At 40.6% G+C, this 21,846-nt stretch overlaps 2 protein-coding genes across 9 annotated transcripts in view; both read left to right on the top strand.

The window, feature by feature from the left end:
* Nucleotides 1-479: 479 nt before the first annotated feature.
* Nucleotides 480-16,899, top strand: smc1b (structural maintenance of chromosomes 1B). 4 transcript variants are annotated; one of them, XM_027028795.2, is made up of 25 exons: nucleotides 480-588; nucleotides 746-934; nucleotides 1,099-1,211; nucleotides 1,315-1,518; nucleotides 1,741-1,979; nucleotides 2,254-2,512; nucleotides 4,700-4,846; nucleotides 5,136-5,222; nucleotides 5,537-5,740; nucleotides 6,233-6,418; nucleotides 6,857-7,042; nucleotides 7,303-7,449; nucleotides 7,773-7,910; nucleotides 8,102-8,218; nucleotides 9,073-9,179; nucleotides 9,498-9,639; nucleotides 9,834-9,979; nucleotides 10,458-10,611; nucleotides 13,541-13,636; nucleotides 14,302-14,458; nucleotides 14,751-14,905; nucleotides 15,155-15,306; nucleotides 15,513-15,582; nucleotides 16,146-16,256; nucleotides 16,394-16,899. In XM_027028795.2, exons 1-25 carry the CDS (start codon nucleotides 480-482, stop codon nucleotides 16,487-16,489), a joined length of 3,711 nt encoding a protein of 1,236 aa, XP_026884596.2. In that variant the 3' UTR covers nucleotides 16,490-16,899. The 4 variants fall into 4 exon arrangements, with proteins under 4 accessions (XP_026884596.2, XP_026884598.2, XP_081555086.1 ...); XM_027028797.2 differs by having other exon boundaries at nucleotides 4,700-4,840; XM_081698960.1 differs by having other exon boundaries at nucleotides 4,700-4,840; nucleotides 5,136-5,218; nucleotides 5,533-5,740; nucleotides 9,834-9,983; nucleotides 10,462-10,611.
* Nucleotides 16,900-17,167: 268 nt separating this feature from the next.
* Nucleotides 17,168-21,846, top strand: part of si:ch211-266k8.4 (uncharacterized) — a 36,416-nt gene continuing 31,737 nt past the window's right edge. Inside the window, exons 1-7 of one of the 5 annotated variants that reach the window (XM_035532267.2) lie at nucleotides 17,168-17,317; nucleotides 18,485-18,643; nucleotides 18,953-19,068; nucleotides 19,404-20,100; nucleotides 20,244-20,331; nucleotides 20,421-20,528; nucleotides 20,835-21,021. In XM_035532267.2, the coding sequence (XP_035388160.2) occupies nucleotides 19,964-20,100; nucleotides 20,244-20,331; nucleotides 20,421-20,528; nucleotides 20,835-21,021 (520 nt within the window). In that variant the 5' untranslated portion in view covers nucleotides 17,168-17,317; nucleotides 18,485-18,643; nucleotides 18,953-19,068; nucleotides 19,404-19,963. The remainder of the gene's footprint in view (nucleotides 17,318-18,484; nucleotides 18,644-18,952; nucleotides 19,069-19,403; nucleotides 20,101-20,243; nucleotides 20,332-20,420; nucleotides 20,529-20,834; nucleotides 21,022-21,846) is intronic. The other 4 variants (XM_035532265.2, XM_035532264.2, XM_035532266.2 and 1 more) reach the window with 4 other exon arrangements.

The following is a 21,846-nucleotide window of genomic DNA, read 5'->3' on the forward strand; positions in this document are numbered from 1 at the left end:
CTGGTCTGTAGTCTTAATAGATACAAAGTGATCAAGCTAAAGTACACACTGTGTCAACAAAATATGTATTAAGATGAAACCCTGACTAAGATTTTGGGGAAAGATACCATGCGTTTTTTAAAATAATTATATACCTTTAATAAAGACAAAGTGCAGGAATAAGTATTTTCTTACTAGCAGCAAATTTTAAATTTTTTTTAAACAAAGGATTCAAATTCATGGGAGTACCATATATTCATTTGATCTATATGTGAAGTTATTGTCCAAAAATCCCCAATATTTTTTTTAAAGTGATTTAGCTAGTGGAGCGTAGCCCACGTGTGGGTGGAGCGCGCTATAGTTGGCTAGCTTAGCTAAATTCTACGTGTTTTCAACATTCCCGCTCTTTTCTCTCAGGGGACAGTTGTAGCCTACTCTGCTTTCTCAGTCTTTCGCATTTTTTTCCCCACCTCTGAAGTATATGTTATAGACAGACTAAAATGGGTTACTTAAAACAGTTAGACATAGAAAATTTCAAGTCATGGCGAGGAAAACATACAATAGGCCCATTCAAAAGATTTAACTGCATCATTGGTACTAACGGGTCAGGTACGCTAACGTTACCTAACGTAATTATCTAGGTCAGCTAGTCTGGCTAAAGTAGCAAGCTAAGTGTCTTTTTTGCTAACCTAGGTAGGTTAGTGTACATTTTTACCTCTCATACAGCTAAGCTTGACAAAAGTGTCACTTTGATTGATTTTTGAAGGTAAGTCGAATATCATGGATGCCTTGGGCTTTGTGATGGGAGAGCGAGCCTCCAGTCTTCGCGTCAGACACACCAGAGACCTTATTCACGGAGCCCACATCGGCAAGCCGGTCGCAAACACTGCGACGGTCAAAATCAGGTTCTGCAACGACACTGGCGAAGAAATTATCTATAGTAGAACCATATCAGGTGTGTTGGGTACCACTGCAGTTTAGGCTTTAGACACTATTTACGACGGGCAAATGAAACAGCTATAGTTAACTAGCTAAATACCGGGTAAATTCGTGCCAGCTTGGATAAGCTAGGTTAGCTAAGTTAACTGAAATTGTGTTATTCGATGTGCATTGATTTAGGTGAATTCTCCGAGTACCGCGTCAATGGCAAACAGGTCACACTTGCCAAGTACACGGAGGAGCTGCAAAAGATAGGCATCATAGTCAAAACCAGGAATTGTCTGGTGTTTCAGGTGCTGACGATCTATATATTAAGCCATGTCTGACATTGAACTAACATTTTAGTGTCTGGTAAGCCTTTCGTGCTGAGCTCACAAGAGGCTTTATACGTGACAGGGCGCTGTGGAGTCTATTGCTATGATGAACGCTAAAGAGCGCACGAAGATGTTTGAACGCATCAGTAGGTCTATGGAGCTGGCTTATGAGTATGACACCAAGCTTGCAGCGTTACAGAAGGCGAAGGAGGACACTCAGTTTCACTTTAACAGGAAACGGACAGCTGCTGCAGAAAAGAAACAGGTCTTCAAGGACAAGGCTGAGGTATCATAAGAAAAAAAAAAAAAAAAAATAATAAAAAAAAAAAATATATATATATATATAGAGAGAGAGAGAGAGAGAGAGAGAGAGAGAGAGCTAGAGTTAGCTGGTGACTGTTGGGTGTTTATCCCATTCAGTGCACTTGGGAATACAGACTGGCATAACCTTTGAATAGCTCTCATGTTTCATATTATTCTCAATAACAAATGCATGTTCTTTGCTCAGGCAGAGAAGTATCAGGCATTGGTGGACGAGCTGAATGACAACAAGCTTCAGTTCAGCCTCTTCCAGCTTTATCACAATGAGCAGAGCATTGAGGCTGTTTTGGAATCCCTGATGCAGAAGCAAGAGGCCGTTGCTGCCAAGAAGAGCAGTCTGGAGGTGTTTGAGCAAGCCGTGAAGACACAGAAGAAAGAACATGGCCGCCTCATGAGAGAGCTGCAGAAACTGGAGAAGGAGATCAGGTGAGTACACCTTCCTCTGCAGTGGCAAATAGGAGAAACTGCCTTAATTTCTCATAGCTGGGTGCTAAAAAAACAATGCAAAAATATGAGACAAAAGTTTGGGTCTGAATCTTAAAGAGAGGGTAATAGGCCCTTTGCACTGAGCCTTTAGCAGTACAAGGGCCCTTATTAGCCTTTAGAAATTATAAAGGCTATAGCCTTTAGCAGTTCCTTATCTTCTTCATTCTCTAGCCTATTATTTGTTTGCACCAGACTGTACCTACCCCTCTTCTAGGTCCCAGGAACAGACTCTCAGCCAGCAGCAGTCTCAGTACATCAAGGCCAAAGTTAACACATCTCACCACCTGAGCGGAGTTGAGGATGCACGTGCTGTCCTCCAGAAGAGCCAGATACAGCAGACCAAGAAGAAGCAGGGGGTGCAGGAACTGCAATGTGAGCTCACAGAGCTGGAGAAGGCATGGAGGGCTTATGAGAGAGAGGCAGAGGAGTGGGGAGCACAGATGGGTGTGGATGTGCAGCTGGAAGATGCTCAGGTTAGAAACTGACAGAGAGCGATGAGGAAATGAGAATTAGAGATGAGGCAGTGCAGCCGTTAACCACTTTGTAAAGCTGAGTTTTTGTCTCAAACGTAGGAGTTTTTGTTACAGTATTTACTTACCCATACCTTGCTTACTTGCAACAAACAACAGAGATAGGTGTAATATGTATTATTTAATGTGTGTAAACTTAACTTTGTCTGACTCCAGTCTGACTATAATCAGCAAATATGTTTGAAAGAGCAAGTTCTATTGCATAGCCCAGTGTAAGTCATGTGAATATGTGTAACTAACTTTATGAAGTTCCTTAATGCTAAACCAGCTTGCTTTGTCAAAGATTTACCATTTGGCCAGCTTAGTTTATAGTTTATCCTAGTAAATGTGCAAATTGGATACTTCACAGGGATCTGGTGTTTGCAATCTATAAAACTATTCTTGGTTCTTTAGTCTAGTTATTACTTATGTATTTACATTATGTAATGGTATATAAATAGCTGAGCTTCACATGAATTCAGAATAATAGAATTTATTGGTGTAATACAAGCCGATTAATTACACACTACAATTAAATAGATTTTACAATAAAGTAACACAGATGCTGTCATACTGTTAATTACAGGAATGCAGTGTGGAAAATAGTTACTAACTGTTATGTATTGTGACGATGCCCGAGTGCTGCAGGGCAGGGAGCAGGTCACACAGACTCTCTCGGCGTTGTGAAACATTTAACGACAGAAACTTGTAGACAAGGGTGGCACTCACATGTAATAGTTATGACGAACATGAAGACACTTGAGTAAACGATTAACATAGGCTGGACAAACCTGAATACAAACATACAACTTCAAACCCTAACACATAGACAAATTAACCAACGATGTGGCACGCACTGACTGGGGTTTAAATAGACATACACACATTAAACACGTAATCCCGCACAGATGCATACCTTCACGGGGGTGGTGGCTACGAACATGGGTGAACCCCCCTGAATGCGGCAGGGCTTACCATGTGACTTGTCAGGGGGGAATCCTGTGACGTATAAAGAGAGAGAAGGGGTGGATGCAAGAGAGAAAGACAGAGCAAACACAACAAAGAGATTTCTCCACATCTAACGTCTGCACCAGATCTGCACCAGCTCCATTCTCAGCTCGACTCCAACTCTCCTACAGAAAACTCTCTGCCCTCCTATCAAGGCTCAGAATTCCTTCACTCTTATCTTGACCAAGAACAGAGTTTGACGATCAAAACTAAGCACATACTGGATTTACTTTCACCATAAGTCATAAGCAGGTATCACAGCCGCAGGAACTCACAGCTGGTAGGACAGTGCTGAATAACAATTGACCATTTGTGGTGGGGCAGGACCAAAGTGACCATTGTGATTTGAACAGCCTTGTCTCTGTCGGTGACCACAGATGTGCACAGCAGTGGGGGAATGAGAACAAGACTTCATAGGCTAGAGTTTGGTCTTCAAACCAGGGTTAGGGAACCTGGTCCGGGTGGGTCAGTACAGTTAGTACAGCTAAATTCCGTCTCTATTGCATTTACTAATCACAAGTTGATTAATGAGAGTTAATAATAATGGTAATAAAGTTAATTTTATATGATATTCATACATCCAAGGACACTTTACAATTAGGAGCAAAATAGCAAGGTGTTGAGAGAGAAGAATAAGGTGTAGTAAAGAGTAAGTATGTTGCCTGCAGTTGCCAGAGAGAGATAATGAGTTGATGAGTGTGTCTGAGCAGGGTAATCAACAAACTGCTGGACTCTGGCCCTCCAAGTCTCGAGTCGGCATCCTTCATCTAGAAAATGGTGCTGTTTCACACGGTCTCCTGCTCATGGAGTTTTGTTCTGCTCATATAATCAGTTCTCATCTTTTTTTCCCTCTCTTTTTGGTTACTGGAGCCTTTTGCTCCTGATAGAGCAAACAAATGTGCATAGCTGATAAAATTTTGAAATTCAAACTCATGTTTGAGCCATGTTTAACTTTTAAAAGAGTCTAGTTGTTTAGGGATGTATTTTTAACCTTTCTTTTATTTGAAAATAGAACAATAGGCCATTATGAGTATCACGTCACACATTTTCAATATACTGAGTGCCTGTAAATATATGCATTGTGGGTTATGCATTCATGCACAAGTGGGATAACTCTTTGAATGGTTTGTTGTTTTGTTGTAGCTGGAACGATACAAGGAGCTAAAGGAACTGGCCAGGAAACAGGGGGCTGTCTTGGTCCAAAGGGCAGAGAAAGTACACTGGGAGGTGAAGGCTGATCAAGAGAAACTGGAGTTTGACAAAAGGAGGAAAAGTGAGGTTGAGGTGTGTGTACTGTTTTTTGGCTTGCCAGTCATATGTCCTATTAAATAATAAAACCAGATAGTCTTGTGAGTATGTGTTGTCTTATTTGTATTTGGAAATGAAATCGAAATATTTGTGTCTGAACTCCCAATTTGTCAGGTTCTTGGACTAAGTTGCTGACCCATGTTAAGACTTTGCGCACTTACATGAATTTATCAGCAGTGATGTCATCCTTGATCAGTGTAGTTGGAAGGAAATTAAACTTGACAGATTTTGTGTCATGCTTTTTGCTCCAATGTCCTCTCTGTAAATATAGGCAAACATTAAACATTCTCAAACGCAACTAGATGAACTTAACCGAAGAGCAGGAAAACTGGAGGAATTTGCCAACAACTCTAAGTACGTTTCATTCTTAAGCCTTTCATGCTGTAATTACTTTCTGCTTAGGGGGAATCCAAAGAGTTGAACTTTGGATCTTTTGATGTCTTATAGTTTTTTTCTGCTTCAACACATATTTTCAACTCATGAAAGGCTTGTTTAGCTGATGTGTTGAGTGAAGTGAAGTGTGAAGTGTTGAGATGGCGCACACCTGTGCATTGCTGGGTGCTTCAGGACTGGGAAATATGCCAATGGTGCTTAACGCTTGAAATATATATATATTGGGAAGATGCTACCCATCCCATGAGCCTGTTGTGTTGTTCTGCCTTTGGTAGCAAGTCTCTGGAGGAGCATAGGGAGCAGGAGATGCGTCTGGCTGAGGAGTTGGAGAGCTGCCGTGTGCGCATGCAGGAGATGAACGAGGAGCTGGCAGAGGTGTTGGTGGAGCTGCAAAACGCACGCATAGAGAGCCAGGAGAACCAGCGACAGCAGAGACGAGATGAGATCATGGAGAGTCTGCGCCGACTCTACCCGGACGTTGTGGTAGTGTGATACACTCACACACAAACACACACACACACAGTGGACTTCCTGCACCATGAAGATTATATTGTACAGGTCTCATGCTTTTGAACTGTTGATATAATGTTATTAAAAACCAACATGATTGTAATAAGGATGGAATAGGTTTTTGGTAAATGTTATTACAGGTTAGTCTAGTCTTGTATAGTGAAACATAATTTATGTACTCCCCCAGAAGAACTCAACATCCGTTACTCTGCATTTCAAGTTGTAGTTACAGTGCTTTGATTTCAGTGCTCTTATTTAATGGTTGTAATGTGTCATAGGGATCTCAACCTACACCCACATGAGATCACAGCTTTGTGCTTTTACCTTTCATTCAGTAATGAAGCACTGTGATTTGGTTTGGATATGTTTGGATATGAGTAGATAATAGTGTGGCCAAGCATTGTAGTTAGAACTTCCTGATTTTTGACATGCCATGATCCTTTGCCGGTTTCTATTTGTCTTTAGTATGGGCGCTTGATGGACTTGTGCCAGCCCATCCACAAGAAATACCAGCTGGCTGTCACGAAGGTGTTTGGCCGATATATGAACGCTGTAGTGGTGTCTTCGGCGAAGGTAGCACGTGACTGCATTGAGTTTGTAAAAGTGGAGAGAGCTGAGCCAGAGACCTTCCTCCCTATTGACTACCTGGATGTGAGTCACTCATTCACCCTAACTCTAGAACCACACGTGAGCAGTGAGACACTTACTTATTTCTAGCATATTTTTCTGAGACAATATAAGTATCTGCGAGTTGTGTTAAGGAAAAAAAAATTGGACTGTAGCCTATGCTGCAATTGTTTGGGGCACTTAATTGACCCCTTTCCCTTGTAATAATTACAGAGTAGGTCAGAAAAATCTGTTGTCCACGCTGTAGGATTGAGATGTGATATGGCTTTGAAACTACTCATAAATTTATTTTTTTTTACTATTATTTCTGCGTAATTAATGTCTGGAAATGTATATGGTTCTGAGAATATTCAGGGATGTTTTGTAGTTGGAAAATTATATTAATTTGTAGATTTTACAGTGTGAGAAGGAATAATTTCTTTATGTTTCCCATCACGCGACATTCCTCTCTCATTCTGTTAGATACACCCTCTGAATGAGAGTTTGCGGCAGGTGCAGGGTGCCAAGATGGTGGTGGACGTGGTGCAGTGTTCCCAGAATGCACCTAAGTTGAAGAGAGTGGTGCAGTTTGTGTGTGGGAATGCTTTGGTTTGTGAGACTCTCAAAGATGCCCGCCACATTGCTTTTGATGGTCCAGTGCGTCTCAAGGTCAGATTTAGATACACCTGTCTGAAGAACCAGTTGAAGTAACAGTAATCACACCAGTAGTTGCTCAATATAGTTCTTTAATTGTTTATTGCCATAAAACATTTTGAACTACCATGAGTCTTCAAAACACATTTAAGAATCACTGAAATAGGCCACTGACAGCCCACATACTAATTTGTTAAACAGTTTAAAAGAAATTAATTGAGGTTACTTCTCCTTTGTTTAGGGAAAAAATCGTTTTCCCTTGTGTAATTTGACAGACTGTAGCCCTGGATGGTACCATGTTCTCCAAGTCGGGGGTGATCTCTGGCGGTTCCATGCACCTGCGCAGCAAAGCCCGCCGCTGGGAGGAGAAAGAGATGAGTGGCCTGAAAGAGCGTAAGGAGCAGCTCTCTGCAGAGCTACGGGTAATTCCAGGTCCAGAGGAGACCTTCTCTTCACACATGGAAAAGCAGGAACTATGATGGAACACATGAACCTGCAACTGTCTAGTACTCATTGCTACTCAGACTACTAAATCAAGGATGTCGACCATCGTTAGCAGAGAGCATTCCAGCATCCCGAAGTTCATTAATACTTTAAAATGTTTCTTTTTCAAAAACGTCCTGTATCCATTAAGACAGAATGCTAGAATTTAATAGCAAATGATCTATTATTTGATATGTGGTAATATAGTATGAGACTTGTGAGTGTGTGTGTGTGTGTGTGTGTGTGTGTGTGTGTGTGACAGGAGCTGATGAAGATGAGAAGGAAGGAGGCTGAGCTGAAGCAGGTTAGGGCCCAGCTTCAGGGTGTCCAGACACGTCTTAAATACTCCAACTCGGAGCTAGAGAGCATACGCAAGAGAAGTATCCCAGCTTGCCAGACAGTAGGCTGAGTTCCCTTGATTTCATTCTTCTCTCACACTCTCTCTCCCTGCCCTCCTTTGTCTCTTGTTCTGCCTTTCTCTCTCTCTCTCTGTCTTATTCCATTACTCTCTGTTCTTTTCTTTTGCTAAAAAAAATGTTTTTATGCTCTCTGTGTGTGTGTGTGTGTGTGTGTGTGCGTACATTGCTGCAGGATATCTCCAGGTTGGAGAGTGAGCTTTCAAACCTTGAGTCTCAGATTGAGATACAGGCCATGAATGTGAATGTGAAGGATGGTGAAATGAAGTCCATCCAGGAGAATGTCATTCAGGTGACTCGCTCATACAGCTGAGCCTCTCTTATCAAGTTACCTATTCTTTTTTTATTTATTTGTCTTTTTTTCAAATTAATTATTTAATTTATTTTTGCTGTTAGTGCCTATCCCTTTTTACTGAGTGGTAGACTATTGTCAGTGTGAGCAAATATAGAACATTCTCCAAGTTTTGAAGGATTCAGCTATCAGAGAAGCTAGCATGAGGTGGTCAGTCAAAAATACATACTGTAAGAAGGTAGTAAATCTTTAATATATTACAATTAAATAGGTATTTTCCTGTATGTGGAGGCACAAGGTGTTTACAAACAAGGCAAAGATGGCAGGACAGTAAAAAATGGCAAGCTCATTCATGAGGTCAGGTCTGCTTTACTCTGTTGCCAATCAGTATGAGGCAAACATGCAATATGTTAAACATCATCCTTGTCATTAACCAAAACCTAAAGACTCACTAAACAAGCTAAATATTAGGTGTGTTAATAACACAACTTTAGACATGAGGTTTTGTTATTGTGTTTAGTATTTTGACTGGTTGACAGGACTGAAGGAAAAATAACAGGCCTGTACACTGGAGTAAAGACAGGAATGTGATGACCGTTGAGAGTGCCTTCGTTATATATTATTGACTTCCTTTTGACTGCACCTTTTCATTTTTTTTTAGACGATTAGTACTGATTGGTTAATTAGTTAAATAGCTCACAGACAACTCCCGAGGAACTCTCCACAACAGCATAGAGCTGCAGTATGACTGCCAGATTGGGGTAGTATTTATGAGGGTCTGTAGTGCACAATGAGGACTTTTAGTAGACTCAGAGAGCTGTTGGGTAGTTTGAACCCTACTGTTTCGGCTGCAGATGGAGGACATGGTGTTCTCTGACTTCTGTGCTGAGATCGGGGTGGCCAACATCCGTGAGTACGAGAAGGATTATGTGAGGCAGCAGGAGGAGTTCGAGGAAAGGCGGTATGGCGCTCACAGACATTACCTGCTCTGATCAGTATGATGAAATTCTGAATGTTTGACAATATAGCCACAAGCTTTGCAAGCTGTTTGACCAGTTACTGTCATGTAGGGCTCGGGGGTATATCAAAGTAACCTATGAAAGTATTTACAGATTTACACATGACATTTATAGACTTAATCAGTTATGTGACTGAATAAAAACAATCACCATAAATGCTGAAAGATTTCTAGGCTGTATTGTGCATCTTTATTACCAGGTTGTTTTCTTACACTGTAATAATACTTTCCAGAGTAAAGAATTTTATGTGGTGTTTGCAGGCTGCGGTTTGAGACTCAGCGAACGCAGCTGAGCACGCAGCTGGAGTATGAGCAGGACCAACTGGACAAACAGCACAGTTACATCAACAAAACAAAGGAGTCTATCAGGAAAGAGGAGGACCTCATCACAACCATAAAACAGGCAGGACAGATTAGACACTACAAACCTGTCTGTCTATCTGTATATCTAGCTTTTTATTTAAGCCTTCATTGAGTCATAACTAATATGATGCTGCTAAGCTGGTGTGGTTCTTTGGTACCAAGAGCTTCACAGGTACCAGTATTTTCAAGCCTTAAAACAATGGACCTGTTTTTGAATGTTGGTACGTTCCTCAGGAGGAAGAGCGGCTGCTTGCTGCAGTGGATGAGGCTCAGTCTAAGCTCCTGGAGCTGAAGAATCTGCTGGTGGGACAGAAGGCCAGCGTTAGTGATGCCAAAGCTAGGCTGGACAGCAAGACCACTGGCCTTCAGGAGATGTCCAGGTATGTGTGTTTGGTTAGAGCGCAACAGATACACAGGAGAGATCTAAGTATGTATCATATCCAGTTTACCTATAATCTTTTCAGTGTCTGTCTGTTCCTCCATCTCTCACTCCATCTCTCCTCTCTATCTCTTTCTCTCTCGCTTTCCCTCTCATCTCACTGTAAGTCTTCTTATCTCATCTATGATTTCTCACCCTCTGTTTGCCTTATTGTGATGTTTACTTTTACATTTTCTGAATTTAACTTACACTCTTATCCAGAGCGATTTATAAAAGTGCTTTGTCGTCTAGTCATAGAATGCATCCTAACCAGTACAATAGGGGCCAAGATACCACTGAACTAGGATACTGCAAGATACTAGATACCGTAATGTTGAAAATTAGTGTATTCAAAATAGAATATGATTAATTACAGCTGCTCTCTCTCTCTCTCTCTCTTTCTCTTTCTCTTTCTCTCCCTTCCTCCTTCCCTCCAACAGGGAGCTTGTGAAAGTGCAGAAGGAGCTGATCTCTGTTGAGGCAGCTCTGGAGCATCAGAGGGTATGTAAGCATAACCTGCTGCTTGGCTGTAAAATCGAGGGCCTGCCCCTTACCTTGCTCTCAGGAACACTGGAAGACATCAGTGACATCCAGGTACACACAGACAATGAGCACAATTACCATTGCTGATGTGGCCCTGACCAACTAGTTCACAACCAAAAGTATGGACCAAAATTATAATAAATTACCTTTAAGATGAATCATGCACACAGAAATGGATTGAGGCTGATAAATAGGAGAATTTATATTTATACAAGGCCCTTAAAATGGAGCGTAGCTACTTCACATAAAATAACTTTCAGAAGTTTATTTGATATATAAATTTTGTGACACTCCATTATAAAATATTTAAAATTTAGTACAAATTTGGTACAATAATCAATAAAAATGGAGAAACTGTTTACTCAACCAAACCACCAAAAGAAAGTACTAAATGTACAAAATAATTATCACTAGTGAGGAAGGCCAAAGGCCTAAAGATCCAAGAACCTGCTCTATAGGGCAGAACACAGTAAGATGAGCCAGTGGGTAAGTTGACCCCACCAGAGATATCGGGTATAATTACGTCTCACATCAAATTTCTCTATATTTAAAAAGTTATCAGATATGTTGATGAAGTACTGTTGTGTAAATGTGTGATTACATTAGTAGAAGTGTAGCTGTGGGCCGATAGACCAAACACTTCCCCCAAAATGGTAGTTGTGGGGTAAACTGAGCCAGAGCCTGAATCAGTATGCCACCTGACACCCTCAAGGATTACATGAAGTTAAGTCAGATATTTGGTGTTTAAATTGGTGTTGCATACTAACAACAAATAACTGACTTTATATTTCGTATTTTAGATGTTGCATTTGAACAGTTGACATGCCACATATCTAATTACAGAAGACAAACATAGGAGTGCCACATCCCTGCAGAACAACACTTCACATTTCCCTGCAGGCCTGCTGTGTTTATCATTGGCTCTTATAGTAAAGTATAGTTTAGGGATTTCTCTGCTCTAACATGTGATTTAACTCATGAAGGCCTTTATAATTAGCTAATGGATTGGATGGTCTGGACATGTTAGACCGGCATTAGTGTCACATTGCAAGACTCTAGGGAGAGTCTGGTGCCTTTCTCCACTTAACATCGCCAAGAACAACCTACTGCTGCAGGCAAAGGACATTCTACTGACATGCAAAACAACCAATCACAAGCCTGCTTTTGCATCATGTATAGGAGTTGAATGCTGAAAACAGAGTCAAGGCATGAACAGTCTCTCCTGAAACACAGAAGTATACAATGTCTGGGATGCAGCAAGTGTTATACCTGTAACTAGGGCTGAGTTTGCCAGTAACTTCACAGTATGATATAAATCACTATAAGGGTCTCATGACACTATACATTTAAATCTTATACAAGCCATTTTTGTTAAGGTAAATGTTGCCAAAAATAAGACTATTTTTATTAGCAATAATGCATTAATAATAACAAATAAAGACCAATAACAATGAATGAGGATAGTGCATTTAAAGTACCAATATAGAGAAAACAAAAGAAAGTAAATAAAGAATTATTGAATACAGACAATAGCTTGTAAACCTCACATTAACAGGAAAGGATTTAATTGAATATTAGAACTCACAAATGTTGAAACACTTGCAGTTATAACATAAATGAACATTATTCAGCCCATGTTTACCTAAATGTCAGCTTTAAATTTTGAAGGGGCTGATTTACATTCACTTACACTCTGTTAACAGTTTAACACATAACTTGTTACACCCTTAAGCCTAGATGAGGTCATAACATCATTTTTTTCTAGGAGAATGCATTAACTTTTACTAAAGCCACTCATTTTTGCTTTTTGAGCTGTCACCTCCTGGACCTTTTAAATACTGCACTTAAACATGAACACATCAATTGCACACTGGCAAAGAATGTAAACAATAAATAATGACAAAGCCATGACTGTATCAATGTTTGTATCACTAAGAATGTATTCACAAAATATTGCTATCTGGATATATTGTACATATACCTGTAACGCTGACAAAACAGTTGGAAAGGCATTCATGATACAAGTTGTTCTGTAGTTGTAACGTATGGTGGCCCGAGTGCCACAGGGCGAGGGGCAGGATGCACAGACTCCACTGACTGGGACTTACATTTATTAACATAGAACACGAACAGCACTCACAAGATTCACACACGAGGAATATGAAATGGTTAACGTTAGACAGATACAAGAAACGAGTACGTTTTACATTAACACGAAACATCCACACATTACGCCTACAATAACCAACACCCTGTATACTTTGACACGGGTTTATATACATTTAGAGGAACAAGGTGCAGGTGTGGTTACAAACAACCGCGCTCCCACTGCACGTGGCGGGCCAAACCACGTGACTCAGGGGAGGCGAGCGTTCCGTGACAGTAGTTAGTACTTCTCTCCACTTTTTAGTGCCCATACGCAATTCGGGAGTGGCAAAAAAAATTTGCCTTTTAAAATTGTCTAATTTTTCCCCACATAAACCACAGCTATGCCTTTGTCAGTAAGGCATTTCACTTAATCTGACATAATTGACCGGTCAGGACACACACAGCCAGAAAAATCGGATGACTTGGAAACTGTGGTAGCTATCCACAAAAACTTGGCCATTCTTGAAGTATAAGGCTTTTCCTTTAGCCCGTTGGCAAACAAATAGTGATATCTCTTAGTTAGTACTAACTGCTTTAAGCAAGATTCATTACTTTGAATAAAGATACCATGGACTACCAACGTTTTTCACTCACACTGATATATCGCTAAGGCTGCACTTAGCTGGAACAACAAAACTTTGATTCACCAGTACGAAATGATGCAAGGATGTGCAGCTAGCCAATCAGAATGCAACTGGCAGAATCATGACTGGCCAGGTTAACACTATAAATACCAGACTCTACATGTGGGTGAACACCAGTGTAATGTGCTGGTATTATTCCTTCGTTGGTTGCTTACTGTGCATGTAAATGTTTGTGCTCTCCCACACAGATAGACTCTGAGTCCCAGAGTACCTGCACATTGGACATTTATGAGCGTGAGAGGCAGATGGTGTTTGACTATGGACCACTGGAAGACAAACTGAAGGTGAGGCAGAGGAGAAACATGCATACACACACATGCAAGCACAACAGTTGGCCATTAAGGCCCCATTTCCCTAAATCATTTTCTTAAATGAGAGAATAATACTTGTGCTACCATTTAAAGGTGATCTTTGTTTTATGGTTGTCATGGGCAAAGAATGTGCAGGAAAAGAGAAAGCAAATGAATTTAATGAAGAGTTTAATGAAACGAAGTAAAACTAAACCAAACATAAAAATGCACTAACGAGAACAAAACAAACCAATGTAACATTCATAATGACAGATGAACGAGAGACATGTGCAACAATAGATGAAAACAAACAAAGCCACATGCATGCCGCTGCAGTATGTAGGCGAAAGGACCCAGACCTGATTAGTCATTCTGAGGTTTTCACTTTTCATTAAGATTTTGTGTTTTATTCCTGTTTACATAATTATTACATATCCTCTTAACATAAAATCTGAGGTTTGTATTTATCACATTTGTTTTTCTAAAACTACATTTAGGCTATTTAGTTTTCTATTACTGGTGTGTGTGTGTGTGTGTGTGTGTGTGTGTGTGTGTGTGTGTGTGTGTGTGTGTGTGTGTGTGTGTGTGTGTGTGTGTGTGTGTGTGTGTGTGTGTGTGTGTGTGTGTGTGTGTGTGCGCGTGCACACGCGTGCACGCAGAGTCTGACTGGGGAGCAAGAGGTTGAGAACCAGTTGGAGACCTTAAAAGAGAAGGTGTTGTCTTTGGAGAAGCTGATACATGCATCCAAACCACCCAACCTGAAGGCCCTGGAAAAGATGAGGGAGGTGAAAGACAGCTTCCGTGGAATTGTGGATGGTACTGACACACTTATGCACATACACATATACACACACAGACATATGCATATGCTCACACTCAAAATACTATGATCTACTTTTAAGCAGCCACCTAAATTTTGACTTCTTCTAATATACATATATAATATATGCACGTGTGAACTTACTGATCACACTGAATTTTTAATTATGTCCAGACATGTTTTCATGCTTTTAAGCACTCGGAGGAAATCACAAATTTCCTGTGTTTTCACCACAAGGAGACATACTCTTATATTCATACTTTGCGTGTATGTGTGTGTGTGTCTCAGCATTTGAGGCTAGCACAAGCATAGCTAAGAAGTGCCATCAGGAGTTTGAGCAGGTGAAGGCCAAGCGCTTCCATCAGTTCAGCCAGTGCTTTGAGCATGTGTGTGTTGCCATCAACGAGATCTACAAACAGCTGTGTAGGAATAACAGTGCCCAGGTGAGATTCTTACTTTCTCTGTCTTTCCCTCTCTCTCACTCTGGCTGTGTTGTTACACTAACAGTACTTATTCTGGATGCTTGCAGCATTTTTATAGGGATCATTTATTTCATATTACTCATGCAATCTCACTTTCTCATGAACATGTACAGATGTAAGCAATTACATCTACAAACTCTATCCCCATGCCCACCCTTTTTAAATAATGATTTTGCACTGCATATCAGCCTGCCTGCGTGTCTCTTGCAGGCTGTTCTGACTGCTGAAAACCCAGAGGAGCCCTACCTGGATGGCATCAACTATAACTGTGTGGCCCCTGGCAAGAGATTTATGGCCATGGACAACTTGTCAGGAGGAGAGAAGTCTATTGCAGCCCTCGCACTGGTGTTCGCCATTCACAGGTAGCACTTAGCCTGCGAGAGATGAACAGGTCATTTCTGCGACACTCTTTCTCATAGCAGTGCCTCATAGTTCATGTTTTAGTTCAGACATCAATTGGTGATTGCAATGATTGGTGATACTTTGAATAATTAGTACTCATTTCCTCATTAAAATGTGTTTGGTTGTTCTTGTCCCAGGCTTACCACCGTTTCTCGTTTTGTTACAGTTTTCGTCCTGCACCGTTCCTTGTGCTAGATGAGGTGGATGCTGCCCTGGACAACACAAACATTGGCAAGGCAAGACCAGACCTACACTGCCACTTCCTCTTCCAATAATGCACTCACTAAGAGCACAGTGGCTAAATTTGTCTGTGGATAATATTCTGTAACACAGCGCCATACAAATGCTCATTACATGTGCTCATAGCCAGGCCCTAGCAGATGGTAAATCATGACATTTTATGAAATTAAATACAAAATATTAAATATGAAATACCAGTGAGGCCAAGTAGTCAGTTTCCAAAGGTCCTTGATTACTTCACACAAGTTTGTTCTGAGTTAGCCTGGATAAAACCTTCCTGAGTCTTGTAAGGTTTTACTCTGTTTTGCTCCCCACAATCAGGCAATCAAAGGGTTGATTTTCAAACCTTGATTTCAGTTCCATTGATATCTTGTTTACAAACACAAATGGTTGGCTATTGGGAAAATCCTATCCTGAAACCAAGAAGTGAAACAATAGCTCATGGTCTTCAGAATGGCTTCTTTTGGGTTATTTTCAGTGCTGGAAAAACAGAAATGCTGATTACATTAGGAGTTGAATTTTAAGCTTTTGCATGTTTGGGTGTTGTGGTTTTGTTCAGGTGACAAGCTTCATCAGAGAGCAGTCCAAAGAAAACTTCCAGGTCATTGTCATCTCACTGAAGGAGGAGTTTTACTCACGGTCAGATGCTCTGCTGGGCGTGTACTCTGAGGTACATACACACACGTACATGCACCATTGAATCTGAGTCCTTAGTTTCCTCACACAGTATACATGGAATCAGTGCTCAGCTACTGTTCATACCTAGTATTATTTTTTCTTTGAGCTTATTTATGTTGCCCCCTACAGTTTAATGAGTGCATGTTCAGCAAGCTCCTCTCCCTGGACCTCACTCCCTACCCCCTCAGTGAAGAGAACAACAAAGAGAGAGAGGGGCAGACATGAAGGAGAAACAAATGAAGTAAAATGAGAAGTTACATTTGTTAAAATTACAAACATGAATGTCAGTCAGAACACTGCTTCAAAGAAGACATAAATTCCAATTTTCCTTGTTCTGTTTTCTAATTTTCCTGTTCTATGTAATTTCCTATAAATTATTGTTTTGACAATCACTGTATTCAGTGATAGGCCTTTTGCCTTAATTTTTGGAAGGTTTCAGATTGTTTTTAATGTATTTTATAGAATGGTTTTTATGTCAAATGAAGTTCATGTTTACTTTTTTGATAGGTATATTTTACATGTATTTGATTATATTTTACAAGCCTTTTCTTGTATAAAAGGTGAGCGGATAGCATAATGAACTGTTTAATGAAAGGCTTCCCCTGAAAGGTTTTTAGAGAAGCCAAAGAATGCTGTAGTAGTACTGATATGGTTATGTTCTCTGTTTATACTTGTTTTTGTTTGTTTTAATAAATTGTATTTGATTCTGTGAAGATGTATTACTTTTAAAATAATTTTTTATATTAATCACATCAGAAGGACGTCTGCAGAGTTCAGGTTATGGTCTCTGCATATGATCTAGCACTGCGTTTCCATGTATACTCCTTACTCTGTTGCTCTCTCTTTCTTGTGCCCCACTCCCTACTTGGGTGGGGATTGGACAGAGAAGCATTATTATCCACTCTCTTACTAAGACCAGATCTTCAAGGTCTGCTCCCTTTGTGGAGTGTGTTGTTACACTCCCTGGTGTTTCTCATGGCGTCCTACACAGTAGTCACTGTGCCAGCACGGAGCAACTGCAACAGTGTGGATGCCTTCCGATTCTTCCTGTGGGTCAGTACTGCTTAGTGTGGTTTAAGATTCTTCTTCTGGGTCAGTACTGATTGGTGTTTCTTTCTTTGGGTCAGAACCGCTTTGTTGATTTACTTGGATTTACAAGGATTACCACAGGCCTGTTGAGATTTTGTAGGCAGATTTTGTTTATCTTGTGGTCTGACTAAAGTTGTTTGCTGTACAAAGTACATTTACAACATAAAGCAAGTGTGGATTACCTTGTACTTCATTTTATCTGTGAAGTCATGTGGACATTTCAAATATGAGAAAAGTTAATTGGCTTTTTTAGCTGATGATTGTTTTGAGACACTGACTCGGTGTTGAAGTGACAAAACTGACTTGAAGTTTACATTTGGCATGTCTCACAAGTAGTCTTATTTTAAATGTGATGTCATTGTGCTCCTTTGCATCAGCTATTGCAGACCATTGTAATTTCCCGCCCAGATTTTGGAGTGACCTCTAGTTCACAGCTCCATAACAAAGTTTTGTACAGTCTATTTTCGTGGAGCTCTCTTAGCAAAGCATCAGTCTAAGGATGGTGTCTAGAGGGATTATGGAAACAATTGAAAACACAAACATGCCCACACCCAAGTAGAACAAAATTCCATATCCAGTTTAGTTTTAAACAATAAAAGACCTCAGGATTTTCAGCATTTTTGGTATGTTTATAAAAGTTTTCATGATTTACAAGCACCGCTTGCTGGAAAGAGACCTATCTAGTAAATGTAAACGTGAGAAAATTGTTGGAACTACAGATGTGCGTCCTACCCTATTAATAGGACTGCATAGTTTCCAGCATTTTCCTTTCATGTAGTTCTTTCTGATATGTATGATATTTTACTTATATGGACACAAACTATTGTAAACACTATCCATTTAATATATAAGTTCAAATCAAATTGATTCCTATAACATTTTATAACAGATGTAGTCACAAAGCAGCTTTACCGATGTCCAAGTCCAAGCCCCCAGTGACCAAGTCATGGGCGACAGTGGCAAGAAAAAGTCCCTAGAGCATGAGTAAGAAACCCTGAGAGGAGCCAAGACTTGAAAGGGGCCCATCCACCTCTGGTCAACAGTCACCACGATAATAACAATTGCCCCTGCAACTGCTGTTTCTGAGCACTCGACTAGTGAGTTCTGATTCGTTCATTTTCCCATGGGCAGGTGAAGAAACTACAGGAACTGGAAAGGGAGAAGGACATGTTGTGGCTGGGGATGAAGGCGCTCGAGCAGGTCCGTGGCTGGATACACTGCAAACTGGAGGGAAACAACAGACAACACAGCTACAGGGGGACTGAAGGAAAGTTAGAGGAAAGTTAGTGTGTACGTGCGCATTTGTGTGTGTGTGTGTGTGTGTGTGTGTGTGTGTGTGTGTGTGTGTGTGTGTGTGTGTGTGTGTGTATGTGTATATATATATATATATATATATATATATATATATATATATATATATATATATATATATATATATATGTCTGCATGGGAGTGAACCCCCAAAGTGTTGATGTAAATGAATTTTTGAGTATGCACACCAAGAGACTTGGGTTTTGTCATGTGTGCCTGTATTTTTCCATACAGAACACACTGAAAATGTAGTCACATATGTAATGAATGTTGTTTCCCATGCTACAGGAAGTCCTAAGCACTGGCTATCTGTGGGCTCAGATGCAGAGGGTAAGCAGCACTCCGAACAGGATGGTGTGTGACTCCATCTGGGTGCCACCCTGCCCAGCACAGACAACCCACAGGTGCTGTTAACAAAAACATGGTGCAGAAAAGCACATCTACTTGTTTTCTGTGTGAGAGAGAGAGAGAGAGAGAGAGAGAGAGAGTGTGTGTGAGAGAGAGAGAGTGTGTGTGTGTGTGTGTGTGTGTGAGAGAGAGAGAGAGAGAGAAAGAGAGTATGTGTGTGTGAGAGAGAGAGTGTGTGTGTGTGTGTGAGAGAGAGAGAAAGAGAGAGAGAGATAGTATGTGTGCAGAATGTTCAAAATCAGACTGTCCCTATTTACTATGTTTTTCTGTGACACAGCAGAACCTGTGACAAAAAATTATGTCATGTCTCTGTTTTGTTATGCTTTTTCAGAGGTCCTAGGAGTCAAGTGGAACCAGGCTTCTAATGTCTTCCCAGGACATGGGAGAGCACTGTAAAGGGCAGCTTTAACAATGATCTCGTGCCAAACTAACATAAAATTGTTCATTTAAAATGACAACTATAATGGTTAATTCCCATGTTTTCTCTTCCATGCTGAAAATTTTCACATAAAATGTAAGTAATACTTCAGATTTAGTCTCTGCTTAATCTTACCGGACTTGGTAGTGCTGCTTTAAAAAAATTTTTTTTTAAGTTTTAGAATGACTTAAAACATTAAAAACATGTAAAACGGAGTTTAACGTACATAGTGTCATCTTATTTTAAATCTTCACTTTGCACACGGCAACCACAATTAAGTTATATTACATCAGCACTAAAAGGGAGTAAAAGTCCTCATTGTGCGAGCGCCAGGACTTTTATGTTGAAGGGCTCTCATGCTGTTAGCCATATTGGAAACAATCTGGCGGTGAGTTCAAGAAGGCAGACAACTTGGCTCATAACAGGGATTAATTAACAAGATAACGAGTGAAACTTTGTAACTAAGCCAAAACATGTTACGGAGAAGGAGCAGCAGCAGCAGCGCAAAAGGCTCAAGGAAACAGCGAAGCAGCAGCGTGGGCTTTGACGAATTCGGCTTTGCGTTAAGTAAAAAAGAGAAGAAACTGCAACATAGATGCCATGATTACAGGTGTGTATGTAGCATTCATTTTACGCTTCTCCAAGTAATATTCACGTTAACTCCGCCCTATATATATATATATATATATATATATATATATATATATATATATATATATATATATATATAATGTGTGTGTGTTTTCTCGATAGCTATCCCCAGCCAAATGCCGTCAAAGTCAAAGAGCTGTGCGAACTTCTCAGCTATTGGAATGGATCCAGTTTCATTTGTAGAAGTCAGGTATAGGTGTATACTACGGTTTTTCATAAAGATTAAAAGCATCTTCTGTTGATTATGATCGTTCACGGGTTACTTGTCTTCGATCTCAGATCGAGCGGTTTATCCGCATGGGAATACCTCCCGCGTTGCGAGGGCGGGTGTGGAAACGTCTGCTCAACATCGAGACCGTCAGGCTGTCCAGTGACTTCAGCTACCAGGTCTGCTCCAGGCACTGTGTGTTTAAGGAGTAAGAGAGGAGGTTCTTGGTTACTGGCTTGCAGCATGTGACCTGCTAAAATTAATGTTTCAGTTTGCAATAATACATCGGGAAAAATTGCTCTTTTAGTCTGGCTATGCCATCGCAACAGGTTTTGCAACAATATGCTTTTCACAGGCTTTGAAAAGATTTTGTTTCTAATGCATGTAGTGATGACATTTACTGTGTGTGTGTGATTTGGGATTGTTACTCTTCAGGGTGAAACCGCTTACATTTTGTTACGTGTGCATGTCGTCCTTCTTCACAGGCTTGTCTGAGTGAGATCAGGAAGCCACTGAAGGACCTTGGCCTGAGTGAGTATGGCGTCATCTCAGTCATCACCACGCTGGGTGACGGAGAGCATGATGTCAGCTCAGACCCCACACTCGTCACGCCCTCTTTGACCTCCTCCTATGTGGACGCGGCCCTCTTCAGAGAGATCGCTCTGGACCTGCGTGAGCCCAGCGCCACCCACAGTTCCACACGCTGCCACACAGACAGAATGACAGCTTGGACTTCTCTTGCTTGCTCTTAAAGTCTGACAGAGCTTACTGACCCATTGTTCCCGATGGCTTTGTGGTTGTAGTGAAAACACTGCCGTATCAGATCGAGCTCATGCTCGCTCAGAGACTGCAACAATGACTAGTAGGAGTGATGCAATAATGTTGCCCAATTTAGGAATCTGAGGATGCTGCACGTGAGAGATTGATGAGGGCTCGACAGAGTGGAAAGATTACTTGTGATTACTTTGGTTCAGCTACTAATGTATTGGTGCTCTAATGCTGAAATACTTGTGAACATCGTAGGAAATCTTAGTTGTAATGTAATGGCCTCCACGTTTACAATGTCATGCATCTGCATCTTTGCTTAGATGCTCCATCAGTGAAGGATGAAGGGCAGGTCTGGCAGAGATTTCTGTTTTGGTTTGAAATTTCCACTGTGTTGAAATTCCTCCCGTGGCCACTGGGGGGCACATGGTCCCCTTTGTACTTAAAATGGAATCTTGCGGGACAATTTTATCTCGTCGAAAGTCAGTTATTCATGCTTCTTCATAATTCCACAAACGACTTAGTTTCCTAATGTAATTGCAATATATTGCAATAATCTCCAATAAAAAGTAGTAAAGGTATGTTAGCACTACATTATTACTGATAAGATGGATAAAGCTCTTAAAAGTCGTTTTGACAGAGCCAGTATTTACAGATAATCTTGTCAGACGGGTAAAAAATGCGTTTGGCTGTGTTTACAATGACTTTTGAAACGTGCGTGAGTAGACTGAA

Source organism: Electrophorus electricus, chromosome 16, assembly GCF_041902795.1.
Source record: "Electrophorus electricus isolate QZ-2024a chromosome 16, ASM4190279v1, whole genome shotgun sequence".
Taxonomy (NCBI): Eukaryota; Metazoa; Chordata; class Actinopteri; order Gymnotiformes; family Gymnotidae; genus Electrophorus; species Electrophorus electricus.